General features: G+C 36.6%; 1 protein-coding gene and 1 long non-coding RNA gene across 35 annotated transcripts in view; one reads left to right on the top strand and one right to left on the bottom strand.

Moving 5' to 3' along the window:
* Positions 1-23,056, top strand: part of CNTN4 (contactin 4) — a 917,305-nt gene that overhangs the window by 841,903 nt on the left and 52,346 nt on the right. For all 14 annotated transcript variants that reach the window (XM_072785322.1, XM_072785326.1, XM_072785332.1 and 11 more), the window contains one exon: positions 2,980-3,107. In XM_072785322.1, the coding sequence (XP_072641423.1) occupies positions 2,980-3,107 (128 nt within the window). The remainder of the gene's footprint in view (positions 1-2,979; positions 3,108-23,056) is intronic.
* LOC140609942 (uncharacterized) overlaps positions 1-23,056 on the bottom strand; it is a 171,847-nt gene that overhangs the window by 141,753 nt on the left and 7,038 nt on the right. Inside the window, exons 4-5 of one of the 21 annotated variants that reach the window (XR_012011707.1) lie at positions 16,843-16,908; positions 16,549-16,740 (exon numbers count right to left, since the gene is read on the bottom strand). The exons of 15 other annotated variants lie outside the window; for them this stretch is intronic. This is a non-coding gene — a long non-coding RNA (uncharacterized lncRNA). Of the gene's footprint in view, positions 1-16,548; positions 16,741-16,842; positions 16,909-17,511; positions 17,531-17,758; positions 17,777-19,504; positions 19,525-23,056 lie in introns of those variants that run through there. 5 more of the 21 variants (XR_012011708.1, XR_012011709.1, XR_012011713.1 and 2 more) reach the window with 5 other exon arrangements.

Here is a 23,056-nt window from a genome sequence, read left to right as displayed (position 1 = left end):
AGAGATGCTGTTAAATACCCTCACATGACAAGAATTATATGGTGCAAAATGTCAGTAGTGCCAAGGCTGAGAAATCCTGCCTTAGGGCAGAAGTAATTAGGCCAGGTCATAGCAAGTATCAGAGTCAAGGCTAATAGCGGTCATCTGATGACAAACCCATTACTTGTTTCCTTATTCATATCCTGTTGGTATTAAACAGTATGATACAGGTAATGGCTTTAGATTTTGGAAATTACAATACCACTTTAAATGGTATAAACTATTAAAAGGTCTTTGTGCTTTGAAAGAGTCAGTTCACCTCTTAGTATTTAATATACCCCAAACCTATATTACCTCACGGAAAATCACTCCATTTACAAAACACAAATGTCACCTTCCTTACTAGGTTTTCATATGCCAACATTTTACAATTTCCAGAGAATTATTTTATAAATAAGAATATGATTAACTCCTCTAAAATTATTTTTGAGATTATTAAGGGAATTAGGATTTAATCACCGTGCTATTTTTATCAGTACATCTGCTCTTGGGCTAACAGGGTATCACATGGTCTTTATTGAGCAACTGTTATATGTGTATTATGGTGTGAATGAGCAAAGAACCTCCTTGTATGCATCTTATGTACTTATTTGGGAGGACTCAGTTAATCTGTGTATTGAGCTCAGATTGTCAGACGCAATAGTTGGAGAGTAAAAAGTAGACTGATTTAATTACTATATTAAGAGAAACTATGTTCAGAGAATGTTGTCCAATTGTCCCCATAGTGCACAAATAACTAAATAAGAGGACACAGTTTTAAAGATGAAAAAATAGGAACAACAAAACTACTACCTAATAAATACCAGGAAATGTGCTAGAAATCTCACTGACCTTATCTTACCTGATTCTTACTAACAACTTACCCAATTGGTATTGTTAGCTCAATTTCATAGATGAGGAAACTAAAACTTAGAAAGTTAAGCAGATTGCCTCTGACCACACAGCTGGAGCTAACAGAACAGGAATTTGAACACCCATCCCTCTGACTCTAATACCCTTTGTAGAGTTCTTACAACTTCATACCTTCTCATCAGCCTGAGTCAAAGAATCTGGAATGAGTCATCAGGAAATCCTACAGATTTCTACAGCTTCTCCATCCCAAAGAGCCTTCATGGAAAGTATATACAGCATTTGCAAAACAGCATATTTAAATTTTCACCTGTGGTTTTAAAATGATTACCCAAAAATTCTATTAAGCAAAGCTATGACCACCCTAGACCCCTTGTTTCAAATATTTGTGAAATATTCTGTTAAGACTATCACTAGTGCTCAGTGGTTTAGCCACTCTGAATTCCTAAAGCATGTTATTGATTTTTCTCTTAGGATATTTATTTACTTATTCACTCAGTCATTTAGCAGATACTTACAGGGCATCAACTATATGTCATCTAGGTACTAGTTCCTGGAGATTAAGTAATAAGATAAACACAGTCTGTGTCCTCAGAAAAGCTCATACACCATGTGGTAAGAGACCTAAGAATTAAGCAGAACTTCTAGATTGTGTTTGATAGGAAAAAATAAAATGGCTGCAAGAAAAGAGAATAACAAAATTAAAAACCCACTTTAAAAATATGAGTCATAAAAAAATTAAAATAAAAAAATAAAAACATGAGTCATAAGAAAAACACTGCCTCCAAGGTGAGGTCCTGAGAAGGTGAGAAGATGGTAGCTGTGTCCTGATGTCAGGGCAGACAGAAGAGCAGATAGAAAGGCCCTGAAGTGGAAATGTGTCCCAACACTATAGGGACTTGCAGAAGGCCAGTGTAACTCCAGTCCATTGGAGGGTAGAAGATTTGAATGAAATCAAGTAGGCAAGAGAAAGGCAAAGATCAGATCGATCAGGCCTGGTAGGTTCTAGAACAGAATTTATTGAGGACAGTGGGTTACAGAGAGGCCAGGTGGGGTACCTGATAGGCCAGGTGAGAAGGGGAGAGCAGAAGACAGAGAACGAGGTGGGTAAATATAAAGGATATAGCAGAGGTTCAGCAGACAATAATCCTAAATGATCCATCTGGGTACATTTTTTATTTCTCTGTCTGGTGTCCAAGCCAGGCTCACATCCTACTCATCTCTATACCTTCCTCTTCTGCTATAGTCATGTTGAAAACAGGGTCCTCAGGAATCCTCCCATTCCAGTTTCGTGTCTGTCAGTGCAAGTGTTTCCTTACTACTATCTAAGTAGTAGATACTTATCCCTAATTATGGGCCCTGAGATATGCCATCCACATTTGCTATTCTGCCAAAGTCATACTATGTCACAGGATATTTTAATTTTTTTAATTCACTTCTTGTATCTCATTAAAAATGTATTATCTGACATATGTCAGAAATAAATATACTTAGTAATCACTAATTTAATTTAAGTCACCAGTCTAGAAGAAAACATCTTCTGGGATGCCTGGGTGGCTTAGTTGAGTGTCTGTCTTCTGCTCAGGGTGTGATCCTGGAGTCCCAGAATCAAGTCCCACATCGGGCCCCTTGCATGAATCCTGCTTCTTCGCCCTCTACCTATGTCTCTGCCTCTCTCTGTGTCTCTCATGAATAAATAAATTTAAAAAAATCTTTGATGAAAATTTGTCAAGTGGTGAGCCAAGAGACTTTTTTCTCATACTCAGCAGTGTTAAGATCAATGGTGATCAACAATGCATAATCTGGTTAGAGCCACCAAAGACAGAGGATGGTTACAATCTATTAGTATTTCCAATATTTATGCCAACAGAATGTTGAGACCATTTTAGCAAGAAAAGTGTTAAAAGTCCTAAATAAGTTACACGTCCTAATTATAATTATGTGTATACAGACAAATGCCCTAAATAAAGATGAGACTGTTGGTAATATAACCATGATTTATACTTTGAAGGATGACAGAATGAGAGATACCATTTTCAATTAGTTATATGTGATAAACTTACCATTTTGGTGTATTTGTTTTAATTTCAGAATTACCATTTCTGAAGATGGAAGCCTCAGAATTGTCAATGTGACAAAGTCAGATGCTGGAAGTTATACCTGTATAGCTACTAACCATTTTGGAACTGCTAGCAGTACTGGAAACTTGGTAGTAAAAGGTAATGACTAACCCAGAGAACACATACATTGATATACACGTCCTTATTTCTAATAATGCAATCTATAGAAGTGGCATAATTCATATTAATATGTAGAGATATCACTGTGTTGCTAAATTAATACATCATGCCAAACATTATATGATTAATGATTCTTAGAGAACTGTTGGTAATGAATATGATTGAAAGGCTATCTTATTTCAGAATCATCCAATACAATTTTGAGAATTACAGCCATTGTATCTATTATACTATTGTAACTAATGTTATCTTCAATCCTTTAATTAAATTTCTTTCAAGTCTCTGTAGATTTGAAATTCATGCCTAGGAACACTGTGCTAACAAATTAAAAACCCATGACTCGAATACTATTTTTAGAAAACATTGTTTAAACAGTGACATTGGCTATTTTTAAAAGAGCTGCCCTGGTTAGTCAGAGATATGGATATGGATTATTACACCAATAAAGGGATTTGATCACCTCTGTGCTTTGCTTTAGTCACCCTGCCAACCTTTTCAGTTTTAAGGAAATAAAATTTTCCACATGCCTTAGTCTGGGTGCTTTATAGTATAAGACAGAAATTCCTTTATTGCCCTTAGCCAGCACATGATGTGAGTCTGTTCTAACACCAGGTTGATGGGATGGGTTGAAAGTACTAAATTGCAAAGGATGAGATTTTAATTTACATTTTATTTGCATTTCTATTACTTTCTCTCTTATCAAGTCATAGAATTTTTTAGTTGAAGGGATCTTGGCAATGGATGATCTGACTGAGGAAGATAAGACTCAGGTTGGTGACTTTCTCAAGGTCACCAGGAGTGGAGAAAAGGATATTAACCCAGAAATCCTGATTGTGCATTCTGCTTGATTCTGTTTACTACACCAGGAAATCTTTTAAATTCAGCTTTATTTTTCTATAATAGATTTTTATAAAATAGATATTTTCCTATAACTGATAGAGATTGGTCACATCATATTATTTCCTTCTTGCCAATTTGTAGCTCCCTCTGTGAAGTAAGATAGCCTAAGAAAAAAAACACCACCTATCTATTTTATCTATCTCAATTTCATTTTAAAGGAGAAAGCCAAAAATTACCTAATTGCATATTTGGGGGTCATTGGAAGGTAGAAAAATACTACCATTTGGGTAAGCCTTTTTATTATAAATATCTATGCATATTAAAAAACTGGAAGGCCAAGAGTCAGAAATAAATCTGTATTTAGGTTAACTCCACTATTTCAGTCTGTTAATGAATCATTCAGAGCAGTAGCATGGGCATAGGACTATATGCTCTTTCTATTTCACAAGGCAGAGGAAAAAAAAGAGGTTAGATAATATTTTAAAATCAAAATTTCAACCAGAAGTCTTTGCTAATGTATGGCTTTCTCACCTGCAAAACGAAGCAATGATCAGCTAGCACCGGAAGAAATCCCAAGGTTTCAGAGCTGGTTAATGGCAGAACTGGTACCTAATTATAGATTATTTGCTAGTTATGGAAATAGAAGAGAATACTAGGCACCAGCCCTAAGTAATGATTAAGAGACTGACCTTAGAGGCAGAAAGATCTGGCTTTGAATCTCATTTCTCTCACTAGCTTGTGACCTTGGACTACATAATTAACCTGTGTGGGGATAATAGCATGCCAACTTCTTAGGGTTGTTCTGATGACCATGATAACCCATGTTAAGTGTTTAGCACAGTGCCTGGCACTTAGGGAATATTAGTAGTTGTTTTGTTGTTATTGGTTATATTTTAGTAAAATGGCTATACAGACATTCTAAATCTTACTGATACGAACATTTATGAAGTTGCCACCACCAACTCTATTACAGTAATAAACAAAAAGGAGTGAGCCTGCCACAAAAAAATGCCTGAGAGTGTGAAAGATTACAAACACCTAAGCCTAGAAACCATTTTTTGCTTTTCTATGTTGCTGACAGTGGGATATTTTTACATGTAGTTACAAGTTCTGCCCTGTGTTTGATCAGCATCCTTTTCATAAGCCTTGATTTCCATAGCTCTCAAAATAGTAGACAGAGGGGCACCTGTGTGGTTCAGTCGCTTAAGTGGCCAAGTCTTGATTCAGCTCAGATTGTGATCTCAGGGATGTGGGATAGAGCCTCACATAGGGAGGGCTCTGCACTGAGCTGAGTGTGGATCCTGTTTGGGATTCTCCCTCTCTTCTTCCTCTGCCCCCTGCCCACATACTCACCTACCCCTCTTTCATGCATGCTCTCTTACTCAAATAAATAAATAAATAAATAAATAAATAAATAAATAAATAAATAATTTTTAAAAGATAGTGGACAGAAAGGAATATCCTCTAATTCCCATCAGAGCTCATATCCCAGCAGTACAACCAGTCCCAGGATCAACCATCTAGATGATTCTCTGCAACTTGTCTTGTACTGAATGATGGCAAACAACTTGCCATACACCAATTATGAAATATGCCATGTTCACCCCAAGTTTTAAGTGGATGGATAAATGTAGCTAAGGATAGGAACTTCAACCTATTTTAAGAGATATGTAGCTAAGGTAGGAACTTCAACCTATTTTAAGAGATTAAATGCTTTATTATTAGACTTCTGGTAAAATGTAGATGGTGATTATCCAAGTATGGAATAAGAGATTTTGGTAGTTCATAATTTAACTGTTTTTTTCTTAATTTTAGTAATTTATTTGCTTCTTACAATGTGTATTAGGAAAATTCTCATTTTCTATACATGGCAATGATTTAAATAAACTTTATTTATTTATTTATTTATTTATTTATTTATTTATTTATTTATTTATTTTTAAGATTTTATTTATTTATTCATGAGAGACAGAGAGAGAGACCGAGACATAAGCAGAAGGAGAAGCAGGCTCCATGCAGGGAGCCCGATGTAGGACTCCATCCCGGGACTCTAGGATCATGCCCTGAGCTGAAGGCAGATGCTTAACTGCTGAGCCACCCAGTCGTCCCTAAGTAATCTCCTTTTAAAACATATTTAAGTACAGAAGTACATCAGTATAAAGAAAAATATTAAATATGTATTATTATTATGAGAGGATATGCAAAATCATAAGGATGAGATATGAAGATTAGGAAACATGATTTAATGGGATTTTTCAGTAAAGTTTTAGTGGACTTACGGAAAAGACTTAGAGGGACATATGACAGGATCAGTATTTGGCCATCTGTTTTGCTGAAGCACATGGAATACTTTAAAACTGAAATTTCCTAATAGAAGAGGAAATAAAAAGACCAGGGCAGGGCAGCCCCAGTGGTGCAGCGGTTTGGCACCGCCTACAGCCCGGGGTGTGATCCTGGAGGCCCGGGATCAAGTCCCACATCGGGCTCCCTGCATGGAGCCTGCTTCTCCCTCTGCCTGTGTCTCTGCCTCTCTCTCTCTGAATAAACAAATACATAAATTTAAAAAAAAAAAAAAAAAAAGACCAGGGCAGGAAGAGAAAGAGGAAGGCAGAGATCTGTAGGTATGAGCCCTAAGGTCAAAGTACAGTGGTCCCTGCCAGAGGGAGTTCATTTATTTAGAAGTAGAGCTCTTTCTGGGCTAGGCTGATGATGCTCCACTATAGCCAGTTTTTCTGCAAATGTTCTCAGATTCTTATATTATTCTTGTAGATGAGATGGGGGGAAAAAAGAAATATGAGTTTTATCTTGTCCATATGTTCACAGAAGTTAGCAATCCTGGTACTTTAGGTAAGGTCAGAAGGTATTTCAGGGAACATTTATCTCCCGTTGCTTGGCTCTGACTCCCATTAACATTAATGGGAAGTACATGTGTGTGCATAGGGGCATCCAGACCACCAGGTCTCTGTGAAGGACATTAACATAAACTGAGAAATGCAATTTAGAAATCTGCCCCATAAAGCACGATAAAGGCAGAGAAAACCATTCTGAACTCCACATGAACTGTGCCAAGTACTGAATCGCACATCATAATGCTTCAGCCCTGTACCTTTAATGTAAATGTAACAGTTTAGCCTGAAATATGACTGAGCGCTGCATTTTAATTCAATTTTGAGATCTACAAAGGGACTAATTTATCAGAGAAGGTGTTCTCTAACCTTAAAATGTGCTTGTATTCATTTTGATCTCCTCATACGTAGGATTAAAACACTGTGAAGGTCAGACATCAGAACACATCTTCTCTAACCTTTTTATAATAATTCTATCATTAACAATGCTTTTAAAATCCAATTTTCTTCCTCCTCACCCCCACCGCCACGTTTTGAAGGGAGGCCGAAGATAGTGTCGAACACAGGGTCAGTAAGTATGGGGGAGGAAAAGGAAGGGATAAATCCACTACAGCAGGTACAAGTTTAAAATAAATCTCTGGCAGGCAACCATAAAATGGATAAATATTCAGATTATGCATGAGCAGACTTCCAAACTGCAGAATTCTGACAGGTGCCCAGGGGGCTCTTGATTATCATCCCATCATCTGAATTTCTAAATTTCACTGATTTTATTTTTCAAACTAGTTATCGTATATTTGAGATTTGGTTTGCTGTTTAATTTTAAGCAAGAACAGTTCTCATGTCAGACCCCAGAATCCTACCAGAAAGCATAATATTTGACCTTTCAACAAAGATGAGCTTTAGCAATTGTCGACATCCTTAAGAACTATGTGGAGGGCAGGCTGCATTTACATGCAATATTGTACTTACTAATTCATTTTTATCTCTATAGCAGAGTAAAAGGCATGCCATTTCACATGACATAGCGTCTTTGCTGTACAGGTTTCGCATGACAGATATTTTTAAGTAGCACTCCTAAAGAAGAGCAACTTGGAGTATTTGTCTTAAATGTAGTTCAGCAAGATAACTATGATAATAACAAAGGTAGCTTCTATTGATCCTCTCCAGGACTAGAAATGAAATGCAGGGCTTTGAGCTATGGATGTTATTATCATAGTTATCTTGTTGAACCACAACTAAAATGACCTTGGGTAAATGTGTGGCTGGTGATTCCAGACCATACTTTGAGAAACCCCATCCTACATCAAACACCTTTGTATATGCCACATAACAAGTTAAAGTTCAATAAAATGCTTAACAGAAATACAGATTTCCAGTACCCTAACCTAATGAAACTAAATCTTTAAGGATGAGGCCTGAAAAATAAACAATCTTTTAAGATTTACTTATTTATTCCAGGGAAACTTGAGAGAGTGCACAAGTTGGGGAAGGGGCAGAAAGAGAGAGAATCTCAAGCAGACTCCCTAGGAGCCACACACAGGGCCCGGTCTCACAATGCTGAGATCATGACCTGAGCTGAAATCAAGACTCAATTGCTTAACCAACTGTGCCACCCAGGCACCCTAAAAATAAATATTTTTGATAAACACCCCACTTGATCCTGATACACATTATACTTTCAAGAGTTGGCCAGCACTTGATGGGATGAGCGCTGGGTGTTATACTATATGTTGGAAAATCGAACTTCAATTAAAAAAAATAAATAAAACAAAGAGAGTTGGCCAGCTATGGCCCATGGGCAAAAGCCAACTAGCCACCTATTTTTTTTTTTTACCCAGGAGCAGGAAGGTTTCTGCATGTCTAACTGGATGGGGAAAAAAAAGAAGAAGAAAAAGAAAAATAGTTTGGGACATTTGAAAATTTTATATTTATATTTTAGTCCATAAACAAGGTCTCAGTGGAACACAGCCATGTCATTCGTTCACATACTAACTGGTTATTTTTTCCTGACAGCAGAATTGAATAATCATGGCACAGACCATATAATAGCAACAACCTATATAATATCCTCAATGTTGCCTCTTAACCAGCAAAACCTAAAATATTTGTTATTTAGCCCTTTCCAGAGAAACAAAAACAAAAACTTAATGATCCTTTTTTTTTAATTACTTTTTTCATTTCCCAGAATTCAAATCTTCAAAATTTGGTCCAAAGTATAACTTAGCCAGGTTATACAGAACAGAGAATTTTGGCATCTCCTTGAGTCTGATTACAAGCTGAAATTGGTGGGGATATTTCTTTCACAAGACCTTAGCCTCACTCCAGTATCAAAAGAGTTGACCTCGTACTTGGATATAAGTTAAAAATCCAGAGAGGCAATCGGATCATTGATTGGGAGAGAGGAGAAAAAATACTTAGCAGACACTAGAACAGTATTCAGGCTGCTTCTACAGAAATGAGGAGGTCTCACACTGCTGGAACCAGGTGGAATCCTAAAGCACAAAATGAATCAACTGGAGTTTATCAAGATACTTATCTCTTCCTGAACTTTTCACTGTCACCAGCCTAAAGCAATTGAACTATTTCACATTTAGTTTACACATCTCTCTGGCTGCAGGTTATTCTTTCATTAATGTATTTTTTTTCTTTTTAAGTTTCCCTATATACATATTTTACCCTGTTTTCATTTAGATTTTAAAAGATTTCTTAATAAATCAGTAAATAAAATAATTTAAAAATTAAAAAATGAATAAAAATATATTTTTGGTTTTTGGATTAAATTTGTTCCGTTTGGTACACAGAATTACTTTCATAATAAGAAAAAAAATTATTTACCTGTATTTCATATAAAAAAGACCCTCAGCAGAATTTAACTAAGACTTCATATATTTGTAACAAGAAATTATTTTGAGTTTTCTTTTTCTATCCCTGCAAAGTAAAAATGCTGCTGTGGCTTGCTGAACATTTAATTGATTCCTTCATTGCCAGAATGCTCACCATCCATCCCATCAAGAATTTATTTACATTTAGAAGAAGAGATGCTACCAACTATATACATAAACAGCCAGAAACAAAATTTTTACCAGCACCAACAAATTTTACAGCATATCTATAGTGTACCCTGTAAAATACTTCTGTTTTAACTGTAGGACACTGAGAAATATAAATCTATCCGTGCATAGCATGACCAACACAATAATGTAGAGTCTTTGCAATTGGAACCTCTTTTGAAAATGAGTTTGAAACAGCCCACATCTTCTATGTAAAATTATTCAAGGCTTTATCCATATTTGACTGGGGATCAATCAGAAATCAGTAACCAGCAATGACACTTGGCTGCTAACCCACAACAAAAGCTTTTAACATTGGGCCCTTATAACAGAATACATTTCAACCTAATTAGGTGTCTTCCACTGGAACCAATTATTTCTAGGCAATAATTAAGGGTCTTTCTAATAGGATTAACACAAATTCTGACCCAAGGCACCCAGAGTAGGAAAAGTTTGTTGTTAAAAGTGCTAAATGCTAATTATGTTAGATTCCCCTGGTAGAAGGACAATGGCCAGAATATTTCAATACTAGATCCTGTTAGATCTGAGAAGACCTGCCACAATTAACTAAGGAGAATCCTAAAGAAATGATGGATAAGTGTACCTCTTGTTCTTCCTGTATTCACAGAGCATGACATAACCTGGAACTCTTTCTACCAAGACATGCAGCCAAGATCTTGATGAAACAGAACATAATTATTTCCCTTGACATTCCTTTGAGCCCTAATGAGGGCCACATGGACTTAGCAAATACTGTGCCATTAGCAATATCAATCATGGACAGAATGACTTCCCTGTTTTGTTTAATTCTTTCTGTAAAAGAGCTGCATCATCTTTTATAATGCTAAGATTTAAGTTTATTAAGATTGTATACCTTGACAGTCTACTCTGACACCATCCTGCCATCATTTTTTCATCCTTGGTCTAGAGGGAGTAAGTAATTCCTTAACTCCTGTATTTCTGTGCCAACTCTGCCCTTTCATAGGAAGGCATCTCTGCTGAGGCAGGCTTCACATACTTGCTTTGGATATAAAAGCACACTGTTGGCCAACAAGATTCTGAAAAAAATCTCAATCTCACTAGTAATCAGAGAAATGCAAATCTAAGCACCAGTATGATAAGATTTTGTACATATGAAATTGGCAAAAGATAAACATCAACAAAACCTTTTGTTGATAAGGCTGTGAAGAGAATACTCATACACTCACTATAAGTAAGAATGCAAAATGGAATAGACTCTGTAGAGAGAAAGTAACATTAAAAAAAGTCAGTCACCTTGGCGCATCAAGTCCATTTCTGGGTATCTACTGTAGAGGAAACTATATGTGTTTTAAGGTAGACTTGCAAAGGTTTTGTTGTTTGTAATGACAAAAAAACACAAGCAAAATAAAAAAATCATACAAAAGGTGTTATTTCCTATAATGCATGTAATATGATTTAATATAAAATCAGTAATATATAATAATACCATATAATATTTAAACATAAAAATACATGCTCAGTATAAACATGAAGTCATGATAGTATTTGTGCAGGGAGGAAAACCTTGGAACAAGGTTATATGAAAGGACATAACCTGTATTGGTAATATTTAATTTCGGTAAAATCTTCATATATATTCAGAGGAGGAAAGAATGGAAAAAATGTTAAAAATTGCTGATTCTAGAAATAGGAATAAGAGTACTGCTGAATTGTTTTTGCTAGTCTTTCATGTATAATATCTCAAATTAAAAACACCAGGTCAGAATTCTTCAGCATGGTAAGATTTTGTGGTCAAAATCATCTAGACAGTGGATCTGATTTTCTCCCTGTGTCCTAGATATTATAGAATAGATAAAACCTTGTTACTAGTGATATTTAACCTTTTGAATCCAAAATTGTCTTTTAAAGAAAAACTCTACTCTAGAATGAAGTAAATGGTTTCATTCCTAATGAATACTTACCAATCAAAATAAATAAAACAAACAAACAATAAAGGCAAACAGAATATGACTCTTTGGCTTCATTAAATGTGAAGCACATAATTAATTTCTTTTCCGGCAATTCAAAGAGACTTGTGTTGTACTGATTCAGTTTAATTGAACTTATTACCACAAGCAGATAATAAGAAGTATATTGAAGATATCCATCTGGCTTGCACTGAAAACCTCACGTTTCATTCTTCATGGCTGTCACGGGCCGTACTAATTGCCTCATTTCAGCTCTTTTACAATCAGTGTGATTTAGCTATTAATGTGATAAAATTCTTACTCGAGAGGAAGTTGTTATTAAAAAGCATAGATCTCTGGCCTACTTCTGCTACCACTACTGAACCCATCTCCAGCATTATTAAAGTTATATATTTTTCAAATACATAAATAAAAATCCATCTCTTTCTTGTGCGTATCTTTGTAGGTTACATCTGTCATCTTATATCTTGCCATAGAGCTATTTCCCTACTGTAGGAAAGAAATGGTTTATGTTGAGCTTTTCAGTTCATAAAATGTTTAAAGATCAATGTGGTTTGTTTTTAGCTATGGTATGTTTGCTTTTTTATAATTTCCAAAGCTGAAGTGGATTTTAAGTGGCAAATTATGTAATAAATAAAAAGGAAAGTAAAATTTGGCACTTTTATCTTCTCTTCCTAAATATTGAACTTCCTGTGGTTTGAGAATGATATTTTGTCACGCAGATTGGCTTTATTTGGATACTCTTTCTCTCTCTAAAGCAGACTGTGTGTGTGTGTGTGTGTGTGTGTGTGTGTGTGTGTGTGTATCAGTGTCTGTTTTAAATCCTCCATCTTCTTGTAGATGAGGTGGCCACATGGGGGAAGCTAACATTTGGACCCAACTCCAAAAAGGAAGGTTTCATCTATTACCATTCCTGAACCAGAAGAGATAGGTCGGAAAATTCATGAATGATTCTCCCTTCCTTTCTTGGCATTTGTTTTTTATGCCAGAGGCAGGAAAGGGGTTTTGCTCTCCCAAAGGGGTAATGCCACCAAACCATAATTGAATTTCTCTGGCTGTCATAGGCAATCAAGTCTATGAAAACCTCCCAAAAGACGGTAGGCCTTTAGGTTAAATACAGAATCTGACCAAGATGAAGGCAAGTTAATTAACATTTCCATCATTTCTCTCTGATTTACTCTAGCAAGAATCATTTCTAAAAGGTTAAAATGGTTGTCTCTTTTATGCAGCCATTTGAAGAGCCAAAAGTAGGTTACTGATTAGGGGAGAAGAAATGTAAGCAGAACATTTAGAGCAATAGTGGCTTTTTACACGGCTCTCTAGCAGTTCTGTAATCACTGTGCAAAAGTGCAAGACATGTTATTAAATGAAGATTAGCAGTATCCACTTTGAAACTTTCCCCATACTGGAAAACATCTCACCTATTGTCATATTAACTTCTCCCTTTTCTCTCTTCAGAAGTAGAACTCCTTATAAATATAAGTCAAGCTTGGATTTTTCCCAGAAGAGTGGGATCCAAAGGGTCGAATCAGAAGTGCCTTCTCTTCCATATCTACTTTCATAAGGCTAGCCCACATGTCTTCTGATATAACATATATGTGTCTGTTGGCTTTGTCTACAATATAAGTATCTGATCACCATGCTATTTGCACTTAATACCTATGATGGATAAGGCAAAGAAAATTAAATTATAGAGACCAGTATAGTTGATGAGAAGATACTCTGATGCAGTCCAAATATGAGAGGATAGTCAAAAGATACAAATGACATAGTTATCACCCTCCCTCCGCGGCACCATGGGTCATGGACCACAAGCATCAGAATTGCCTATGGGTTTTTTAATAAATGCACATTCTTGAACTCTCCCTTGCTCTGATGAACAAAAGCCTCCAAAGGTGAAACCCAGGAATTTCCATTTTTAGTAAGTCCTCCAGGGAATGCCTTGCTGCAAACCTAAGAGTTCACAGTCTGAGAGTAGATACTGATAGGTAAAGAGATAGAGCTTTGTTAAAAGTATAGAGGGAACAAAAAGGAAGGAATAAAGAGGGAATTCACTAGGGGGATAAAAGTGATAATTGAACTGGCAACTAAGAAATGAAAAAGAGCTCACCAGGTTAAAAAAATGTAATGGTAGTATCAGACAAAAGAAAATTTATCTAATAGCCAAAAGGCATAAAAGCTCCCAGCATGTTTAGGGAAAAACGAATGGAAAGCTGAAATGAGAACACATCCAGAGAAGAGGCCCCTAAAACACTCTTGACCATATTTTAGGAACTGTGGACAAAGAAGAGGCAAATATTTTTATTTTCTTTTTAATGGAAAGAAAACACATTCCATCAATTGTACCTACATGATCTTGACACCAACATCAAGGGAAATTTTACATCTTCTAAGAGGATTTAGAAAGGAAAGTAATCACAGCATAGAATTTTTAAAATTCTTTTTTAAGTATTTGATAATCAGTGTTATATATAGAAATATTAGGGAAAAAAGATAATCTCATTCAGAGAAAGCCACTTAAATGTTGTTGTTTTTTTTACTTTTTTTCCATAATTACATCTAGACATGAATGTGTGTGTGTGTGTGTGTGTGTGTGCATTTAAATCTACATTTCACCCTTGAGCAATGCAGGCAGGCATTAGGGTCACCAACTTCTTTTTTATTTATTTTTTTTAGGGTCACCAACCTCTGTGCAGTCGAAAATCCACATATAATTTTGACTTCCTCAAAATTTCGGTCCCCTACTGCTGACCGAAAGCCTTACTGATAATATAGTCAATTAATACACATTTTGTATGTTATACATACCATATATTATATAATTCCAATAAATTAAGCTAGAGAAAAGAACGTATTATTAAGAAAATCAGAAGGAAGAGGAAATACATTATTGTACTGCACTGTATTTATAAAAAAAATTCTGTAAGTGGGCTCACACAGTTCACTCATGTTGTTCAAGGGTCAGTTGTGTATCATTCTGTCTTCAAATCTGTAAATAGATATCCTCACCATAAAAAAAAAAAATCCTGTTTTGTAACTTCTTTTTTCATTAATACCTCTCCAGCAACATAGATTTTTGAACAATAAATAAAGTGTAGCCTTATTTTCTTATAAACATGTTCTCTTGCCAGTCAAAATAACATCAGCAAGACTCCTTCAAAAAGAAAAATCTTTTGTGATATCTTTGTGAGCAAGATAGAGAGGCTGAGAGAGTATTTTGAGAATTGTTTACCATGTCTCACCCCCACAGTGGTGAATAACGGATTCACATTAGCCTGGAAGGGAGATCACCAGCCATCCTTCTGCCCTCTTTGCTCACCCTTTTCCTACTGAAATTTCTTATCAGTGACACATGAAGTTACTAATCATATTCTGGCCACATGAAGTATTAGGGAATAGATGAAAAAATATAATCAGTATTCAGAATTACCATAAAAAGATAATTATATGAACTTAATGTAACAAGCCTAATTTAATAGTGACAAATTAAACATTTGCACTTGGTCCCCAAACTCAGAATGAGAGGGTCAAATTTTAGGGTTAGGCTGTGTGTTAAAGGTTTTAGTTCTGGGGCTCCTGGTGGCTCAGTTGGTTGAGCCTCTGACTCTTGGTTTTGGCTCAGGTCATGATATCAGGATCGAGTTAGAGCCAGGGCTCCACAGTCAGCACAGGATCTGCTTGAGATTCTTTTCCTCTCCCTCTCCTTCCCCCTCTGCTCCCCCCACTGCTCACACTATCTATCTCTCTCTCTCTCTCATAAATAAATAAATAAATAAATAAATAAATAAATAAATAAAATCTTTTAAAAAAAGTTTTAGTGGACTGTAAGATCATTGCAGAGTCAGCAATATTCTATATTTTTTTCTTGAGGCAAATTAAATCTATAATGTAATAGAGTATCCAAAATATGAGAAGGGGAAAACTACTGTAGCACTCATGAAAATACTGGGAAAGGACTATGTTTTTATTTTAAGACTGATCATAAAATTTGAAATCAGCCTAGAAGAAGAGAGCTGGGGTGATGGCAAGGGGCACAGCTAAGGAAACTGAAGTTGGTGAGGCCAAACCAAAGGACTTGTGGAGGGTGAATGGTTGGTATTTTCAAACATTTAAAGATCCAGCAAACTCTAGATGACATCAGAGGGCAGCACCAGAATAGATGGGTGGTAAGCATTAAAGCAGAGGATATTGTTGTGTGTTTAAGAAAAAGAAAGTTTCAAATAATTAAACCATGCAAAAGATGAAAGTAGTCATTTTTCCATTGATAATGATCAGTTCCAGATTGGTCATGTGCTCTGGGGAAACACTGCAGAAAGAATGCAGGCATCAGAGGGAAGTGTGTGTTCTGAATAGCCTGTATGGGGTATTTTTTAGTCATTTTCATATTTTCACAGCAAATTTAGTAACTGTAAATGATCCATGTGAACCTCCCAACAATAAAATTTTCCAATTCTGCAAGTTTATGGTTTTAAAAACTTATTTTTGCCCTCTGTAGTTTTGTACCCCTAAGTAAAAGCATGCCCCAAGATTGAATTGTATCATGTTGACTTAATTTTCTTATTGCATACTCTTTTCTGATTTGTTTCTCCCAGTCAGAATTTATTCATAATCCGCAATGCAGGATGAGTTGAAAAGGTTATTCTGCTAATTATGTATAGTATATTCTTAAAACACTGTCTAATAAAGGAATTTCTATTATATGTTGGAATTTGAGGAGTTCTATAAACAATACCTTTATCCATTGACTGAAGTTTAAACCCATTGAGAGGTAAGGCAAGGTGGTCAGGCAGATGGCAATTGAATGTTAGCTTTATCCTGATAGAGCTGATAGAAGAGAATGTGGCTAGGTACAGCAATTGTGGGTTCTCTAATGCTGAACTCCAGGTAGACTTGCACCACTGCACAACTTCAAATCACTACAAAACTTACAGAACGGGAGAATCAACTCACTATCTGTGCTTCTTTCACACTTCCAGGAAGAAGAATGTCATAGGGCCAAGAATCCTCCCCCCACCCCCAGACTCACCTTTGGATAATGTTGATGGAGAGATGAGAGGAGTGTCAGGAAGGATCAGCAGCATTAAAACATTGGCTGTAGAACACAGGTTGCAATGGCTAATTTGACTTGAAACCACAGATTTGTTTTGCTTGTCTGTGAGTGTGTTTAAAACTTTTCAGTTAGGGTACCCTCAGAGGGAGGAGTCGTGTATTCTCTAAACTGACCCCAGGCCTCATTATTCCTTATTGTCTTATATCTCTGTATCTGTGATAACTGTCAGGCCCTCTGTAAGCATTTGACATACAGTATTAAGTGGGTCTCATCACTCTATGGAAAAGGCTGGCCTTTTGATTATTTTCAATTATTAAAATACTAAGTAGATATAAATTGAATATGATGGGGATGTGAGAAAAAAATGAAAAGGCAGTGTTTCAAATCTATTTATAATTCTGTACATGATTCTGTTCCAAATCTGCATTTTGCCTCCACGTCTATACCAGGAGGTTATCAGTGGGAATAGAAACTCCATTATCTGAATGGACATAGTCTTCTCAGGAGCAGCCAGTGGTTAATTGGGACAAGAAAACACAAGTCATTATCTTTGAGAAATCTGAAGCAAATTGAAGCAGGTTGTCACCTCTCACCAGGAAACAAATTAGTCCTGTCTTTAAAAAGACTCTGCTTTCTCCAGCTGCTGACTGGGGATTCCTGTCAACTGCCAAAGAAATAGGGAAGATGTGGATTAATGGTACTAAAATAGTGGTCATGAAATACCCATAAACTCACTTTCTCATGTATATTTCTAATTGATTTGACTAGTGTTTTTGAATGACAAAATCTGTGCTAAGCTTCAGCTCCAGAAGATCAGGGTGCCATCTTTCAGCAGAAATCATTAGTGTACTAGTCTTTTTGGGATAGCTCTTTCCCTTAGCTAACTTATCTTCATGGACTCCCGGCCAGACTGGGGGCGAGGGGGTTGTAGCACAAAAAAGAAGAGAGAAAGAAACAATTAAACAGTAACAATGTGCTAGGTTATAAAGATTGTGAATAATATAAAACTTGAGAAAATATGACCTACTTTTTCTGAATTTTGTGAATATGGGAATGATTGAAGTCTAGTGGAAAGAACAGAGAACTGTGGTTCTGCCATCCTGAGTTTGGGCCCCAGCTCTGTTACCAGCCAATTGTGTAACATTAAGTAGATCCTATCACCCCAGACTTTAGTTTTCTCACCTATAGAATAAAGAACCTTGGACAGAGAGAGTTAAGACATCTCCTTGTTCTAATATTCTACCATTTGATGAAGAAATACTTGGTTGAATTAAAGAATGAAAGCTTAGGACACCTGGGTGGCTCAGCAGTTGAGCACCTGCCCCTGGCTCAGGGCGTGATCCGCAGTCCCAGGATCGAGTCCCACATCAGGCTCCCTGCCTGAAGCCTGCTTCTCCATCTGCCTACGGCTCTGCCTTTCTCTCTGTGTGTCTTTCATGAATAAATAAATAAAATCTTTAAAAAAAAAAAAAAGCATGAAAGCCTTTGAAATCCCTTTTTTTTTTTTTCACTCAACAACAACAACAAAGAAAACCAAGGGTAATGTAACTCTGGCTCCCAAAGAAAATGAGAGGAAATCTTCCATGTTCAGGAGATTTGAATTGTATGAACATTTATTTTACATGAATTCAGTTTATGACCCCTGAAGGAAAAAGAAAAATTACAATTTAAGTCATGTAGACAATTTTACCAACCAGTTCATCCATAACTACTTATGAGATAAGGATCTGAAAGGACACTGGGCTCAGTGCACCTCATTATTCATGTACCTCTTAAAATATGATCATCTTGCCACACTAAATGGGATTCCAGTGTTTGATGACATGTTGATTTTAAAGTATGTCGCCAAACACAAGCCAGCCACTTCTACTGGCCAATAGCCAAAAAAAAAAGCTGTCTCACTTGGATAGCATATTGATTCCAAGATGGTAACTTTTGGTGGGATTTTTAAAACATAGATTTTATGCTTTTTTTTTTAAGCTGTTATTTATTTATTTGACAGAGAGAGCGTAAGCATAAGTAGGGGGCACAACAGAGGGAGGAGGAGAAGCAGGCTCCCCAACCAAGCAGGGAGGCTGATTAGGGGCTCAATCCCAGAACCTTGGGATCATGACCTGAGCTAAAGGCAGAAGCTTAACTGACTAAGCCACCCAAGCACCCCTTTTGTGGGATTTTTAAGGGCAATTTTCAGTCTATAAAACTTTGTTTTAAACTGAGTTCTATGTAGATATATCAGAAAGCATTTAAAACTTGTGCATGAATGTTCATAGCAGCATTACTGTTAATAGCCAAAAGTGAAATCAACCTGTGTGTCCATCAGCTGATGAATGAAAAAAAATCAAATGTGGTCTATCCATATTCCGAACTATTATTCTTCCCTAAAAAGAAATAAAATACTAATAAATCCTAATTATACATGAATGAAGCTTAAAAACATGATGCTAAATGAAAGAAGCCAGACACAAAAGGCTACATATTATATGATTCCATTTATGTGAAATGTCTATAACAGGCAACTTCATAGAAATATGGAAAGTAGATCACCTGTTGTCAGAGGATGGGCCAAAAGGAGAATTGGGACTGACTCCTAATTAGTACCAAGTTTCTTTTTGAGGTCACAGCACATGATGGACTTAGTGATGATGGTTATGCAAAACCCTGTAAAGTGGATACTTTAAAAGCATGAAGTTTTTGTTGTGTGAATTATATCTCAACTTAAAAAGAAAAAATAACTACTAATCTCTTTCCCATGCTAAAAAGAAGAAAGAAAAAAGAAGAAAAGGAAGGAATAAAGCAAATTTACCAGCTGTGATTCAGGAATCATAATTTCTAAAGATTGACATATTCTTGGTGATCATCATCTTTATCACTCTTACTTAGGTGATAAAGTAATTGGAATTCTCCCAATCCCAATTCTACTGTGATAACAGCCTTCCATCTACTCCTAAAGACATCATTAGGCAATAGTGCCACCATAAGTCTTCCATTCACTGTCGCCTCATAGACTCTTGGGCACCCTTCTTCTCAATTCTGTGACACCATGCCAGATATTAAGAGCATAGTATTTGGATAGAGAAGTTTTCTGGTATGCCCAATATAATCCATTTCTTCCCTTCTCTAATAATACATTGTAGGGGGGAAGACTATGGGCTTCCAGATAGACAAATCAGGTTCAGATCCCATTGTCACTTACAAGCTGTTCAAAGTGAACTTGTAAAATGGGTATAACCTATTATATAGGCTTTGGGGGAAGACTGAATTAGAGAATGCATTTACACTAATTAGAACATAGCACTCAGGGCAGCCTGGGTGGCTCAGCAGTTTAGCATCACCTCCAGCCCAGGGCATGATCCTGGAGTCCCGGGATCGAGTCCCAACATCGGGCTCCCTGCACGGAGCCTGCTTCTCAGTCTGCCTGTGTCTCTGCCTCTCTCTCTCTCTCTCTCTCTCTCTCTCTCTCTCTCTGTGTGTGTCTCATGAATAAATAAATAAAATCTTTAAAAAAAAAACATAGCACTCAAATTTTTATTCCCTTCTCTCTCTGATTACTCTTCATAGCCTACCAGTTGAGAGTTCCATATTCTACAACTGCCATATTCTATAAATACGGGTGCTATTGCATACTTGGCTTCAAAAATAAAGTCTTTCTGCCATGATGGTTCTATCTTTTCCTCTCAGTCAGAAAATCAAGATAATGCTTTAAAGTACTTAGTACGTTATCTGGCCATGTGGTAAGCATATTATAAATGTTGGATATCATTATTATTATCACTATTACATAGATTGGTAATTCAAGGTTTGAAACCTCTAGAAAGTCATCTGTGAAATGCTCTAAGCCACCCTACAGCAGCAGCAAGCATTGCTGGCTGTGTCACTAGGTTAAACTAATTACCTGGAGGCCACCTTTGTGAGACACAAGGAGTAGAAGTGATGTGTTGGGCTCTGGATAATATAAACCCCACCAGTTACATTGACCAAGGCAAGGCTTAGAGCTATGGTGCTGTTCCAATTGGGCTTAAATAGCCTTCACTTTAGCCTATATAGTTTCTGAGCCCAGGTGACCGTGACCAAAATTCATAATCTCTCTGAGCCTCATTTTTCTAATTTAGAAAATAAGGCACGTCAGCTTCTTTTATTTATGTAATTATTTGTTTTCTATTGTTTTTGGTTTTTGGCCAGTAGGCTTTGATAATATATATACCTCCAAAATAAGGGTGTGTTTTTCTGTGTATGTGTGTGTATACATGTGTATCCAAATGTATTTTTCTTTCATATTATATTAATACTATTATAATAGCATGAGATATTTGGATCGCTATTCTCTATATTATAAAACTTCACTCCTACTACCTTACTCCCTTCTCATCCTTCAGATACCAGACCTCCCCAGTCTCCTTCAGAAATCTCTGCATATCCCATCAAAAGAAGTTTCTTCCTATTATTCCCTATTATAGGACCCTATATATTTCTTCTATATCACTTTCAAAATCTCAACATATGTTTTTATTTTGCATATATATACATCCATTACCTGTCAGCCTAACTAAAATGTAACATTTACGGGCATCAGAATTGCCGGCCTATACCCACAATCTTTAACATAGTAAGTGCTCTGTAACTATCTCATGAATGAATGAATGAATGAATGGACTACATTTCCAGGTCTCCTTTTGCAGGATGTTAGAATCCTCATATTCTCACAGTTGATTCATACATTAGCCCAACTGGAAAGACCTTTTAAGATTTTGGAAGATATGATCTCATCTCCTCAAGCCCCTTCTTTTTGCAGAGGAAACTAGAAAGGGGAAATTGCATATCCAAGCTAAGGCCCCGTAGGCTGTGACTCCTTCTACTTTACCATGTTGACTCCCAAAGGAGCTCAGCAAATTCTTGTCGATAAAGTAACAGCTGAGAAAATTAATAAGTTAATAGACCATGGAAAATTAGAGGTTCTCAGTGAGGTACAGTGAAAGGGGTATGGGCTCTGGTGTCCTGCAGCTTTCATTTGTATACCAACTCTAACCCTTTCGAGCAGCTCTGTGATCTGGGACAAATTAATCTTTAGCAGTTTGAGTTTCCTCTTCCATAAAATGGGAAGCCCTGTGTGTTGCAAGAATTGGAATTATCTCTGTAAAGCACCATTCTCTCTGCAAATGCCCCTGGCATTTAGTAGGTCCCTTTAAATAATAGTCAATGTCATGGTGTTTCTATTCCTTTCACTGCCTGCTCCCCATTGCCTCCACTACCATTTATCCAAGAGGAGTGCCTCAAACTGCTTAACTTTGTATTGTAGTATAGTTCCCAAAACTCCAGCAGTGTTTCTGCAGCAGCACTGAGGTCTGAGAGATTAGTCACTCTCTTTTCAGACAAAGTAAATCATTACTTTATATCTGCTTCTTATATTTATGTTGTTTACCATTGTGCATGTATTATAAAACCCACAAATCAATGCTCTCAGCAGGCGAAACTGCTCAAACCTGCAGAACGTCTTGTTTTGTACTAGGTTTTGACAAACCAGTATCTGCCTGCCCTGAATTCTGTTTTCTGAGCGACAGTGATTCGGGCAGCTGGGGTCTGTGATTGATCTCTGAGTGACTTGTACTTTATCAAGGAGCAGATATGATTTCCCATGTATCTGATTAACCTTCTCTGTAAGATTGCCATCATTTCTGTAATGCCAGAGGATTATTCTGTGCTTGGAAAGATGGATATCAGCTTCTTTTAATCAATAGCCTACAAAAGGTGTCACCTGGCTCTGCCTGTGGTTATCTATAATGTCTGACTGAAAGGGTGCTGTCATTTGTCAAATAACCTGGTTTAATTTAAAGCACCTAGGAAGTGAAGTTGCCTTTATTTTAAAACAGTATGCAGAACAATACATTAGGTTAGTAAACTGTATGCTTGTTTTCTGGATGATACCCTGTTAGAAAGAGAGAATACCAAAGAAGTAAGATACTCCCTTATCCATCTCCATTACACAGGACTGGCTTGGTAACAAATATGTTCTCATGGGAGCAGGAGAGGAATAGGGGATACAATAGATTCTGTGCCAGCATACCAAAATGATGAAGTATCACTAGGCTGTCATATAGTTTTTCATCCAAACTAGAGTGAACAGGATGCTATTGATAGACTGGGACAACAAATAAACCAGGGCTGTCCCAAGGAAGCAAGGACACATTGGCCACCC

The sequence above is a fragment of the Canis lupus genome, chromosome 19 (genome assembly GCF_048164855.1).
Source record: "Canis lupus baileyi chromosome 19, mCanLup2.hap1, whole genome shotgun sequence".
NCBI classification, from domain to species: domain Eukaryota; kingdom Metazoa; phylum Chordata; class Mammalia; order Carnivora; family Canidae; genus Canis; species Canis lupus.
Note: the sequence above shows the minus strand (reverse complement) of the source record. Positions and strands in the feature narration are given on the sequence as shown.